General features: G+C 37.8%; 2 protein-coding genes across 13 annotated transcripts in view; one reads left to right on the forward strand and one right to left on the reverse strand.

Moving 5' to 3' along the window:
• BACH1 (BTB domain and CNC homolog 1) overlaps positions 1 to 14,422 on the forward strand; it is a 263,756-nt gene that overhangs the window by 233,483 nt on the left and 15,851 nt on the right. The gene's annotated exons all lie outside the window — the stretch shown is intronic.
• Positions 4,620 to 14,422, reverse strand: part of GRIK1 (glutamate ionotropic receptor kainate type subunit 1) — a 404,320-nt gene continuing 394,517 nt past the window's right edge. For 5 of the 11 annotated variants that reach the window (XM_054468420.2, XM_054468419.2, XM_063659835.1 and 2 more), the window contains one exon: positions 4,620 to 5,069. In XM_054468420.2, the coding sequence (XP_054324395.1) occupies positions 4,914 to 5,069 (156 nt within the window). In that variant the 3' untranslated portion in view covers positions 4,620 to 4,913. Of the gene's footprint in view, positions 5,070 to 5,481; positions 5,569 to 14,422 lie in introns of all 11 variants that reach the window. The other 6 variants (XM_063659838.1, XM_063659836.1, XM_054468427.2 and 3 more) reach the window with 2 other exon arrangements.

Genomic DNA, 14,422 nt, shown 5'->3' on the forward strand with positions numbered 1-14,422 from the left:
AATTTGCATTAAAACAAAAAAAATATTGTAACATGCCTTGGTTAAGAACCCATGCTCTGGACTCTGACAGATTGAAGTCAAAATCTTATTCTTTAACCAACAGGCAGTCTGTCCTTGGGTTAGCTACCAATGTCTTTTCTTGCAGTTTCTTTTTGTGTAATGCAGATGATAATGCAGAGTGCCAGCCTCATACACTGAGGCTGAGAGGACACTTGAGATCATGTATGCCCAGGGTCTCCATAGGTTTGGTCAATGGTACTTGGTCTCTAAGGGTTAGTAGGGAGTGGGGTCTGGTTTTGATGCTGTGGTGGGGCATGGGGTAGTGTTGTACCATTCGCCACTTTATAGTAAAGTGATCTTGGACAAGCTATCTAACCTCTCGGAACCTCAGTTTTTAAAAATATAATATTTACCATAGGGTTTCTATGAGCATTACATAAGCAAAGGTGAAGGACATGCAAAGCACTTGGATTTAGTACATCCTTGTTAAATGATAGCTGAAATTACAGTTGTTAATGTTACCTGATGACGTGACCTTGATAATTTACTGAGAGTGCATACCAAATGAGACTAAGGCAATGTATTTTCTCTTTTTGTATATAGAAGATGCATATACATTTTTATATATGTACATATTTCTCATAAAGTCCAGATGAAATGTCAAGGTTGGTCTGACTCCTCAGGGTCATCCTGGATTACTGTGATGCAGGGTGGAGGTCCCTTGCCTTCTGTTGGCTCCTTTGGATTAGATCCCTATTTTTTCATCAGTGAAGGTTTCAACTTTATTAGTAGAACTCTGTGGCTGCCAAGAAGAGAAAGCTAGGGACCAATGAGTAAAGTGTCTTATGATTTATTGTCCAAATGAGGACACTTTTGTGAGAGAAAATAGTGTTTAACCTACAGACCTTCTTGATTTCAGGCTTAATGCTTAATGTTCTTGGCAAACTAGAATGTCTGGTTACCCTCCCAATAAAGAAAAATGGATGGGAAATGGGGAGGGAAAAGAAGGAAGAAGGATACAATTGTAAACAAACAAACAAACACATCAGACAATACCTGCACACAAATTCGTTTTGAAGTCTCCATTTACCAAGCAGTCTCTCTAAAATGGAAGAAGCTTCTCTAATTGGATATTTTGTGGGTAAAGCTTAAACACAAGTCTCTCCAGTGCACCTGTGACATGACTAAGAGTGCACTCACCTGCAAAGCCAGCCTGCTTGTTTCTGGATTTCTAGATGTTCACATGTCAGGATGGTTTAATGCTGGTCATTTCACTCCCAAGGCTTATGGGACTTTGGGTTATTACTTGTAAACACAGGAGGTCTGTCTCCACTCTGGTGGATTTACTGTTCCTATTTCCCTCTGTTTCTTTCTTCCACACTGCCATTATTTTAAAAATACAGTCTAACCAGAAAAAGTTCCCCTTCCTATACAGAACTAGACCTGAACAAAACTGAGAACTTAGTGTACCTTTGAGGTCCCAGCCTCTCCTTTCATTACTTCTTCCACACGCCCATAGGTGCTTTCTCTGGACATTCCATTACCTTGCTTGCTCTAGCCCTGCATACATTTGTCACTTTTTCCTTTGGACATCCTTGACCAGTTAATGCTTTTTCTCTTCTCATTCTTTTAGGCTGCAGGCATCAACTAAGTAGACTGTCACTTGGGCTTCCTTCAGCCAATGTTCCAATTTTTACTCAACCATGGCCTCTGTGATGTTGGGGAACATCTGGTGGGCCATACATTTTAGAAAAGGTAGATTTTATGTTTCTTTAAAAATCACACTACAAGGGTAACTCCTAGAGCTACCTTTTCCTGAGCTGATGCTGTTACCCTTTATATTATTCCTTCTTTGAAACAACAATTTCAGGTGATTCTTGACTAAGAACCCATCTAGTCCTTTTGTTGAAGGCAAAGGGTTAAATTAAAGCCATAGCTGCTGAGATAGAGGGGGGCGGAAAAGCTAGTTAGTTCTATTTTATCTTCATCTAGTTTTCTTTAAGCTACTTTCTCCTTATTTCTGTCTTCCTGCAGCTTCTTTTAGGCTAAGAATAAAAAACTTTGAACCCTGCTCTATATCTCCAACTCTGTGGGGTCTTGCCTTTTCTTCTACAATAAAGATGAAGCCCAGATTTGAAATCTGAAAGGAGAATAAATCTTAACTGTGAACATCATCTTTCAAAACAGCTGACCTCCATTTGTTTCCCGAATATCTCACCTGGGCAATCTTTTTCTTTTAGCACCAAGAAATTGCTGAAGGAAGAAATGTTAGATCTAGTTTTTAATTAACTTCTCCATTGATTTCTACATAACTCTGTATGAGTCACCGTTCTTTAGTGAAAGGGATGAAAATCTCCAAGATTAATGGTTGTTACCAGGAATTTTTCTGGACCGGGTTCCAGATACTCTACACTTTCTTCTTTCCTCTGAACTCATTAGCTTACTCTGTTCTTCACCCTAAAACACAAAGATGCACACAGAAACGTAGGCACGTTTGTATATGCCAAATGTACTTTCAGAATGAAAATATCAGGGAGAAAGGAAGGTGATTATGCACTACATTTAATAGTTGACATTAAAAAAGTCCTGTTCTACAGTTTTTCAATAAATTTTTTAATGAAGTTGTTTATAGCAGGTGTTATATGTATTGAATGAAAATGTAGTTATGTATAAGTGAAGAGGAAAGAGGCTGGTGGATCTTAAAATATCCATAAACCAGATTGATATACTATATATTTTAGATATTAGAGGTTGATGTACTTCTTTTCTCACAAATTTCTATAATAGTATGTGAAAAGATAGAGTAATATTTTCTAAAATAAGAGAAACATTTAAAAATGGGAGAAAAATATTAGAAAATGTAAAATAGAATGCCTTGGGTATAATTTTTAGTGAAGTGAATAAACTTTGTATTTCCTCCTTCTAATATGTTACCATTCTAGACCATCTTTAGCTGGACAGATTCATCATACTCCAATTTATAAATGTTTAATTTAAGCCTCCTAATACATTTTAATGAACCATTTTCTTCTATTTGTTGTCAATAAAAATTCTGATTGATATGAAATCTGAATATTGATTACAATCAAGCAAAACCTTTGTCCAATATCTGTTATTGTTATTGCCATTTTTAAGGTCATTATTTTTCCCTTTCATGTCTGAAAATATTTTTGTACTTTGAAGGACTAAACTAAAAGTTTCCTAGAGTTGTAAATAATCCTGAAGAGACCAATCAGTTGTATGAAATACTGACTAATACCTATTTCTTTCCATTATTTCCCAACACAATGAATGCCACCTCAATTTTCCAGTTAAGCTCTCCTCCCACCTCCCTCAATCCTGGAATTTTCCTTTGAGACCACTTTCTGAATCCATGGCTGTTTGGATTGTGCTTCAAAATTACCTCCTTCATCTGGTGGTCTCTCTGTTTCTGGTCTGGTGCAGTTACTGAAAGAATATTTTGGGTGACCTCCCTCTAGTCTCCCTCCTGGTCTTCTTTCCTTCAATTCTTCCTCTACCCTCAGCCAGAGTGACTGCTACCTATCAGGCCTATTGGACCTACTTGCATTTTATATTTTAGCCACACCAAACTCATCTTTCCGCTAACATAATAGCCCTATTCTCTCTTATGTCCATGCCTTCTAATATGCTGCATCCTCAGCCTGGCTCCCTTCACCTGATAATATCTGAGTCATCCCACAAATCTTAAGTTAGCTATTCCCTTCTTCAGGAAGCCCTTCTTGACCCAGCCCCAGGTTAAATACTTCTGAGTTCTCCTTCAGCTTTGGACTTCCTCTGAGAAAGTTCTAATCCTGCTTTGAGTAATATACTCTTTTTGATCTTTGTTTTATAATTAATTGTGTGAGAACAGGGACTGATATGGTTTGTCTGTGTCCCCACCTAAATCTCATCTTGAATTTTAGCTCCCGTAATTCCCACGTGTTGTAGGAGGAACTTGGTGGGAGATAATTGAATCATGGGGGCAGTTTCCTCCATACTTTTCTTGTGGTAGTGAATAATTCTCATGAGATATGATGGTTTTATAAGGGGTTTCCTGTTTTGCTTGGCTGTCATTCTCTCTTGCCTGCCACCATGTAAGATGTGCCTTTCACCTTCTGCCATGATTAGGAAGCCTCCCCAGCCGTGTGGAACAGTGAGTCCATTAAACCTCTTTTTCTTTATAAATTACCCAGTCTCAGGTATGTCTATCAGCAGCATGAAAATGAACTAATACAGGAACCATATCTGTTTTCTTCAGTATGGGACCCCCAGAACCTAGAATGGTGCCTAGAATGTGGCAAACACTTTTACTTTTTGAATGTATTTTTGCTTTCTGGTATCCTTTTCCAGCACACCTCACTAATGTTCTGAGTATCATTTAAACTATTTATAAAATTAGACTTTAGAACACAAAGATAAATTGGTTCACTTTACCATAGTAACTGGGTAACTTGGTATAAACTAAAAGTAATTTTTTAAAACAGCCCAAAATGACTATGTTTGTCTAAACCAGTAAGAAGAGTTTTCAAAACAGCAAACTGCACAACTGACGACATACAGCAAACACACCTTTGCCAATGGGAGCAAGTAATGGGGAACAAATCAAGCTCAACTTGTTCTGGAAAAAAACCCTGTTGTTTTATTATTATTTAGAAAGCACACACAACAATTTATTTGGGCAAAAGAAAAAATGCAAAATAAGTGAGCATACAAATTTATTTTAAAAGAACTGGTGTCACTTCCCGAGTCGTATCTATGTGAGCTTTTTAAACTTTTGTATTTCTTATATCTGTATACATAATCAGAGTTATGGATATAGATATATGGAAACACATCACACACTCATCAGAAATCCTTTCTCCAAAAATCTGTAGGGAGTGCATCCTTTTTCTTCCTTCAGGTGTTTCCTTGGATCACGCCACAGTCTCTTTTCTCTGAGTTCGTCTCTGATGACAAGTAAGGATACTTGTGAAGGAAGATTTCCCCTTAGTTCTTGACTTTTTCTTTATTTTTTTCTGATTCTTCAGTGAGATTCCCAGTTCTTCCATGATGGCGTTGAAAGAGAGACACTAGGGAACATGAGATACAGACCATCAGCTTAATTAAGGCTATCTCATGTGCCGTTGACCTGCCTCTTGCCTAGGTATTTATGAACATAAGATATTGGCCTGAAGGCAGCTCTGTCACAATTGGCCAGTTCCCAGCACCTCCTCCTCCACCCGCTGGCCACCCACCTTTTCTACTCGGGGATACTGAGATGGCAAGTTAGCTGGGCAAACTTTGGGATTTCATTCACAAATGCAGTAGTATAAAACTACCCAGTTAAAGCAAACTCAGGGCTCTCAAAATAGATAACTTACCTTTGCTGAGACACCAAAATAGAGTTAAATTAAGTCATTTCCCCCACTGAGATGATCCAAACATTGATAGGATTATCAAGGCATACGGACACTTCAGTAATGCTATAGAAAATGAACAAACCTTCTCTACACCAAGGCTTTGTTTTTTTCTCCCATGAAACCTTACTTTGTTCCTAAAATAAAATCTAATTCTTGATGACTTTCCTTTCTGATAAAAAAAAAGAAAAAAAAACAATTTTAAATTGTATATTTTCTCCAAAAAACAGAGATTCTGGCAGCAGCAATGATGCAGCTGTGGTCGAAATGAAAAATAATGTGGTACTGAACTGCACAGCAAAAATGATGGCACAATACAAAAGAAAATGGAAAATGGAATTATGATTGAAAAATGTTCTACATATACAGACAATATATATAATCTCCATTGCAATTATGTTGTATCTGTTCACATGCATAGTACATAAATGGACCAATAAAACATAATTTGCTGTCATTTTTCTAGCCAAGATAAGACCTTTGAGTGAAAAATTCCTGCTCAGAGAAATTTCTATAATGTCCTGGTTAGAGAAATTTCTAAAAAGTAGTTTTCTTTTTGATGAGGTCACTCTTAAAACATCCTCTAGTGATGTAAGCCAGCACAGGAGGACAAAGGCAGCATGATTCCACTTATATGAAGCATCTAAAATAGCCAAAGTCATGAAAACAGAGAGTAGAATGGTAGTTGCCAAGGCTGGGAGGAAGGGAAATGGGGGCAGTTGCTGCTCAAGGGGATATAAAGTTTCAATTATGCAAGATAAATAAGTTCCAGAGATCTTCTGTACCACATTGTGCCTATAGTTAATATTGTCTTGAACACTTAGACATTTTTAAGCAGTTAGATCTCAAGTTAAGTGTTTTTACCACAATTTAAAAAAATCCTCTAAAAAACCAAAGCCTTTGGTAAAGGTTATAGAAGTGCAAGCATACTTTTTTAACCTTAGCACACAAAATGGATATGGTTGAAAGTCAAATGACAATGTGCCACTAGGTGATGTGTCTAAGTTGTAACTGCCTTACAGGAAGAAATTTGTGTCCTATGTTTGCAAAGTACTAAATATCTAGTGTGGTTCTTGTGTATCAGCGTGCAACATGTGTATTTGAAAATGTTCTTTTTGTTCCAAAAATAACTTGATGTAGTTTAGAGAAGTAGTAATTTTAAATTTTTCTATTTTTAAATTTTTTCTACTTGATTTCAAAACCAGGCCCAGAATTTAGGTTCTAGGTGTAAACTATTGGCCTATTAGATGTACGTCTCTTAAAAAACTGGTTCTTTGAATAAAACGTTTTATCTCTTGTAAGCATAAGTGTTTATAGGATTTGAATTTCACTTCCATTTTCTTATAATACAAAAACATAAAAACTCATGTCATGTGTGCTAATTTTCTTTCAAATGGTAAGTTGTGGCTTCAGTGAATTGGGAGGGATGTCATGCCACACAAAGAAAAACGTCAGAAAGTTTTTTATGAACTGTACTTCAAAAATGTTAAAGCAAGTACAGATGCTTCTCACTTACTATGGGGTTGTGTCCCAATACACACATTGTATGCTGAAAATATTAAGGAGAAATTGCATTTAATATACCTAACCTAGAGTTTAGCCTAGCTTACCTTATACACTCATGGAACACTTACACTAGCCTACAGTTGGACAAAATCATCTATCCAGCCCATTTTATAATACAGTGTTGACTCTGTCATATAATTTGTTTATTGAATACTATGCTGAAAGTAAAACACAGAATGGTTATATGGGCACTTAAAGTACGGTTTGTCCAGACCGTATATCACTTCCACACCACTGCAAAGTCAAAAAATTGTAAGTCAAAACTTCATGTCTGTATATCATGAATGAAATATAATAATTTGTTAACATTACACCATATAAAGCTTATGTGTTGCTACTAAGAGCAAATTAATATTTTATAGTGTAACTGTGATATATAGTATTGTATCAGAGTTTTGCAAACTTTGCTCAGAAATGTATTCCGGTGGAAGAAATATTTTTGGCATTAAAATGGAAGGAATGGAAGGAGGAAAGAAAAGAGTGTCAAGAAATTTGCAAACTTTATTACATATTATACCCTTTATATAGATGGGGAAATTTACTATTGGAGATATTAAGTAACTTACCCAAGAGAAAGAGCTTGCGTCTGAACTCAATATATCTGGACTGCCCAAACCAAGTGCTTTCACTAGAAATCATCTACATATTACTTTTTAAAAATATTTTTTATCACTATAGATAGCTTTTTGTGAATTTTCCCAAAAACTATTATGTTAAGAAATTCCAATCTTTATGCTTTACTTGAACTCTCAAGCATTTGATTTTAGGCATTTCATTTCATTTTACATTGAAATCACCAAAATGAATCTCTGAGTGTGACTTGACACACACCGAGGAAGGTCTCATTGAAACCTCTTTTCCCTGTTTTGGGTAGAAGAGTGGTCATAGATATTACCTTGACAATCTGTTTCAACTAAGTTTATTTTTTTAAAAAAGGAAATCCTACCCCAGATTTTAGACTGCCTTAAAGTACAACAAACATCTATACTCTTGAATAACTCCAAGTATTTATTTCTTGCTGCTTGTGTGAGAGCAAATACAAATATAGTTTTATCAGTGGTCTGCTTTCTCGGTCTTTGGTCGCAAACAATGATTTCTTTTTGATTCTTACTTTGTCTCCAACTGTTGAAAAGAAAATGGCAAGATATTGGGGCTGACCTTTCTGCCTCCAAGTTTTTGCTGTAGTCACAAGGAAAGGTGACCTTTAAGGCCTCTCCCAGCCATGAGCTCGAGTAAACCACACATTCTTGGATCCACAGGAAATGAAATTGTGAAGGTCATCTTTCAGCCCAGAGTGGCTTGGGAGGGGCTCATATTCATTAATTAATTTGCCTTTTATGATCTCAGAATTAAAGATACATATAAAGATTGAGCTTCTGAACTGGGACCAAAATGACAGCAGCTTTCTAAAACTTCTGTTTGTAGGCTTGGTTTTTTCATATTCACAGAGCCATAGAAACATTATTTTAAAGCATGTTGGTTTAAATTCCTAAATCTTACTTTCATGAGAAAGTATCAAACATAATGGCATTCAGCTAGCTGCCTTACTCAAGACGTACTGCAAAAGGAGGCGGGATACTCAGGTAGTATTTTCTGGTACTTTGCAGACTGGAAAGTCCTCCAGTAGTCTGGATCTGGGGCCTGGATTAAAAATGTGATGGAGTTCACATTTTTAATAAATCTACACTTGCACTTGGCTTTTTTTTTTTTTTTTTGACAGAGTTTCACTCTGTCACCAGGCTGGAGTGCAGTGGTGCCAACTTGGCTCACTGCAACTTCTGCCTCCTGCGTTCAAGTGATTCTCCTGCCTCAGCCTCGAGAGTAGCTGGGACTACAGGTGCGTGCCACCACACGTGGCTAATTTTTGTATTTTTAGTAGAGACGGGGTTTCACCATATTGGCCAAGATGGTCTTGATCTCCTCTTGTGATCCACCCTCCTTGGCCTCCCAAAGTGCTGGGATTACAGGCATGAGCCACCGTGCCTGGCCTACAAGTGACTTTTAATTACAGTTTAGAATTGGTGCCTGGTATCAGAATGAGGAGTTTTAATTTCAGCTATACTTCCTAGCAGCCGGGTTATACTGGGCAAGGTGTTTATTTTCTCTTGGACTCAGTTTCCTTATGTATCAAGTGGGACAATAGTAGAATCCTTTTCATAGAGCTATTATGAGAGTTCAATGTACTGTTATATGCAAAACAGTCCAAGGGGTGGCATATTTTAAGTATGCTCTTTCTTTAAAATAAAGTTTTATATACCATAGTATATATTTTAACTCTATGCCATTCATTGCACTCACTGTCTTTTTTTTTTTTCCTTGGGAGAGATACAATGAAAAGGTTGATGGTTCTTTAATTTGAGCCATCTGATGCACATCTGTGCAGCAATTCCTTTGAGCTGCTTATACTAGTGTTTTAGTTAAAATAGTTCCCATAGGTGTTTAAAACATAAATTTTCAATGCCTATTACCACTTCTTTTGCCCAGTCCATGTTTCTGTGTCTATGTAGTTATTGGCATTATGACAACTTGTATTGTGCTCTATACATAGGCACTTCAACATCAGAAGGAAATGAAAGCTCACCGCAGTCCCTGGCAATTTGAAAATTCCATCTCTGTGCTTATGAACCATCTATTAATACAATGAACCTTTATAATAATGTCTGATAGAAAAATTCATTTACAAATGAATTTATAGTAATAAAGTATGCTCTTGCCATTTATGCTGTTTCTGACATTATCCAAAAATAATGTAGAGCATGTGTGTGTGTGTGTGTGTGTGTGTGTGACCTTTCCTTTAGAGGAAAGGAAATGGAGAAACACAATTTAGTCTAGTAGAGATTGAAATAGAAACTTCAACTAAAACTCTTGGTTTTAGAAGGAGAGAGATTTGCTTGTTTATTTCAGTTTTGCAGAAGGTTATTGCTCTTCTCTGATTCCTCGGTGCTTGTGGTGTGTCCCTAAGGAGCCCTTGTTCTTCCATATTCTTTCTTTGCTTTCTTTTACCTTCCCCTTTGGTTTGTTTCTTTTTTAATTGCTGGCTTCATGGCATCTCCTTTGAATTAACCTCAAATGTTTGATTTCTTGATGCTTGTGTGAGCCTGAATATAAATTATATCTTCTCTTTACACCTTTATCCTTCCGTAGCAAATGTTGCCCTGGATGAGGTGGGAGGGACTAATAAAGTTCTATTTGTTTTGTACCTAAAATACTCTGCCTCACAAAGAATGATTCAGGGGAAAATAACAATTTTTTTTAAGTTATAGATAAAGCTCTGGGCAAGATTGGATTTGAGTTTGCAGTATTCAAAAAACTAGACTGTTTGGAATTGGCTTTCATACTGGTTGCAAACTGACATCAGACTGTGAATGTCAGATTGATTTCTCATTGTAGATTTAGCATTTATACATTCACATCTTTCATTCATTGGTAGGTATAGGTAAACATTTCAGACAACTGCTTTGGATGCTTATACCCTTAAGGATTTTTCTGAGGAATTATTTTTCAGAAGCTCTGGCCTAGCCAATAATACAATACAAATCTTACATTTTGTATAGGTTTCTCCCTTTAATAGACTCCTTATTCAAGGGCACTTGAAGTGCTCTGTGACACAGTCTGATAAATTTTCACATTACACATGGAAGAAAAAGGATGTAGGAAAAAGGATATTATTGTCATTGTATAGATGTAAAACCTTGCATTTTATGTATAGACCTACTATAAGTTGAAAGCAAGCTATGATTTGGAGTATTTTTATAAAGACAATTTCAGTAAAATGTAGAATATTAAAGAAATAGTTTCCTGAAAAATAATGGGATTATTATTACTATTTTTTTTTTTGATCTTGGTCAAATTCCTGCTGTAGTTCTGTGGAGCCAGTGTCTCAATGATTATATTTTTTAAAGAAGGACAAAAACTTCACTTTCTTAACATTTTTTAACTCTAAGCTCTAGTGTAGGAGCAAACCTAGGATGGTTTGAGGATATAATCAGGAAAGTTTTTAAGGAATAGGAACAGAAGAATCGTATTTAGGGATTTGCAACATAGAGACTTGTACAGTCTGGTCACCTATCTGTCCACAGATTTCACTCCCTTCCAAGAGAATTAATGATCTTAAGAGCAGAGGTCAGGCTTTAATTGTCTCTCACTAATTATGTGAAGGCAGGTGGAAGGAGATTTTTGGAGTAGTTTTATGTGTACCATCCTTGTGGGAAGTTTTTGCATTCCAGAACTGAGGATTTGGGCAGCATTTCCTGTGGTTTGATCCATTTTCTGAGCTCATTCACAACCCATGGGCCATCTTTTATGCATCCATCCTTGGAATTTAAAAAAAGTGAATCCTAGAGGTTGAATGTTGATCACCGTATTAGCTTTTAGAATAGTCGTTATGTTGATTTGTGCCTGACAGCTAATGAGAAAGCTGATTCTCATCTCCTGGGTCCATGTAAAGAATGTTGGGGTGAAGGAAATCTAGCCACTGAAATAAAATGTACAAGTGTGGTCGCCCATCCTAATCTCCACCTGTGACCCAGCAGCCACGTCTTGCCTGGCCCATTTTCTTGCACCTTTAAAGCTTTAAACTGGCTCCCCATGGGAAATGACTCTTGAAAGTCCCTGTCTTCCCTTCCTTTGGCTATAGCATGTAGACTTCATGAGCTCCTTTTTCCTGTGTTTGTTAATGTCATATTTGCATTACCTCCATGTTGTCTCTTCTGCTCTATTTCATTTTTGTTCCCACACTTGGGACCTGATGCCAACATCTTTACCATCTCGGATCCTAGATTTAAGTTTCTCTGTTTGCATGAATGCATGCCCTAGAATTCCTTGTTCTCCTAAATGAGCTCTTCAAACCATAAAGATATACCTATGAGGGATACAGGGTTACTCCATGATATCAGATACACCAGTGTCTTCATCCTGTTGTTCATCTTTATTTAAAGATTTCATTTAGAAACCTTATTCTCTCAATAGAAAAATAGTATATTTTTAAGTGGCATGCACAATCCATATGGATTTTTAATTAAAAAAAAAATGATCCTTAAAAAATTTTGCACATTGGGTGGCCACCCAGGGCTATCCAGTGCAAATTCCTGACAAGTAGGGGATGTGTAAGTTCATCCTCCTCTAACATTAGGGATAATGTCATGGAAAACTTTGAAAAGTGGAATTAACATTGAGGCCATGTAATATTTTGACATTAATCTATGTGCTTTTTTCCAGTCCTTCTAAATCCCAGTCCTTTTTCTCACTTTTCAAGTTACAGCAAGTGCTTTTATATGCACTATCTTCAGGGTAGGGATGATATAGAAAGAAAAAAGACTCAAATTTGGAGCTTTGAGCTTTTAAATGGACTTTTGTGGATCTATAGAAGACGCTGCAGTCTTTGAAGCTATTAATTGCAACAGTCAGGTGTTTGAAACAAGGAAAAAGCAGGCACTTTGAACTGTAAAAGTCTGACATTAAATATCAAGCTTAGAGCCTTCAGGACTCAGCCTATAGGACTGAGGATGGAGTGTAAAGAAAGGGTTGTCTTGTAGCTGCTCTCAAGGAGAAAAGTTCAACCAGGTGATGTGAGAATCTTGACCAGAGCCTAGATGCCAAGGGAGATCTGAGGAGGGGTACCTCCTCTGCCTTCTCTGGGGGCAAAGTCCCATGCAGTGGGATAAGAAAAGCAGCCTGATAGGTGTGGGGACCTGAGAACACAGGGAAACCATAGCCCAGTCTCTGTCTTAGGCATTCAGAGGAGGCACTTAATGGAGCAGAGAGGTGTCAGCGGGGTATGCCACATCAGGCCAGCCTGAAACTGTCCTCTGAGACTCCCATGGCCTCCCAAGGGTGCTCCAGAGCAGCTAAAACATTTTCCTGCCCTAGAAAGGACACAGGAATAGCTGATGGTATAAAAGGGAGCATGAAACATGGCCCAGTCCAGTGCTATGAGCAGAGAACAGAGAGATATTCCTGCAGTGAGGATAAGCTTCCAGTGGGCCTTGTATACCTGGAAGTAAGCAGCTCTCCTTGCTTAAAAGTGGCAGAAATGTGGGTTTGTGCTTCAATCCAAACCACAAACTGCCTTTCTCCTCTCCAGAGTCACTGTCAGAGGCCAGTGTGGCTTTGTGCCTTGGCCCTCTAGCTTCTCTCTGGCTTCCTGCACTGAAGGCCTGAGAGGATTCTGTGTGGATTGGTTTTCCCTCACCTCATGGAAAAGGCTTGATTTTTTGGTTTTTTGTTTTTGTTTTATTGCATATCAGAGGCTGAATTAGGGCCATAAAATAAACTTCCAAGAAATTCTTTGCATGCCCTTTCTCTACAGGGAATGGCCCTACCTTTAAGCTAAACTGACCGTGATGTGTAGGGTGTTAGTTGTCCACAGTGCACGTATGCACTACACGCATAGTTTTCGGGGTACCAGTTTATGCCTGTAGTAGTGGGAATGCATTTTTCTCAAGCTACAAACTTGGATTTGCAAACAAATTATGTGATACTGTTTAAAAAAACAGAACTCACCTTGGCTTAGAGGTTCCCCATCTGCTAGTGCGTCTTATCAACTCAAGGTAATTCACTTTTGGTTTAAAATGCTTTCTTTTGGTTAATGTCTCAGTTAATGCAAGCCTCTCTCCACATCCCTTCTCTCTTCTCTTCTTTTCAAGGGTCATCTGGGATAAGGAGAAGTGTCTAGAGGGCCCAGGATCAGCTAGTCCAAGGCCACCCTCTGTCCTTTTGTCTTCCATGGGGATGTGACATCCTACTAGGTCATGAACACTGATTTCTGTCTCTGCTGTGCCCTCTGAGATGACCATGGTCCCACTGTGGTCTCTGTGTCACAGCCACACACTCTGTGTCTTTCCTGCTCTAACCTCAAGTCTTCCAGTCCACTGGTTCTCTCAGCCCTTCCACACATGCCTCTTGGGTGAGAAGAGCCATGGATTTTTGGCTGTTTTCCCTGCATTCTCTGAGATTGAGGAAGACACTATCTATGAAACATTCCATAGCTTCACTGCCTACATGCTGCTATTCTGCCATTCAGGAGACAGTGGCATACAAAATGTCTCTACAAGTCTTATCACCTCCTGGCCCTTCACCCTGTGAAGTAAAAAATGGCATTTTTCTGTCCAGGATTCCCTTTTAATTTTTCTGTGGTTTCTATTCTCCTGCATCCTCCCAAGTGTGAACTTGGCTCAGAGATGGTAATTGGTTTAGGAATAGCCTCCTCTCAGAGATTAAGGTAGTGTCTAACCTTTGTGACTTTCCTCCAATTCTCTCTTTCCTAATGGTCAGAATCTGGTCTGGGGTAGGTAAATCAGGTAGTAAAATATCATCATCTCTATTTCTCCAACCTTAGCCTTTTGGGTTTTGGCTCTGGCCAATTATAGATAAACTTTTTTGAATTATAACAACTTACATATTCAATGAAACATCTGGATCTTGCAATTAAAAACCATGGTTTTCAAGATTTTTCTCTGTAC

The sequence above is a fragment of the Pongo pygmaeus genome, chromosome 22 (genome assembly GCF_028885625.2).
Source record: "Pongo pygmaeus isolate AG05252 chromosome 22, NHGRI_mPonPyg2-v2.0_pri, whole genome shotgun sequence".
NCBI classification, from domain to species: Eukaryota; Metazoa; Chordata; class Mammalia; order Primates; family Hominidae; genus Pongo; species Pongo pygmaeus.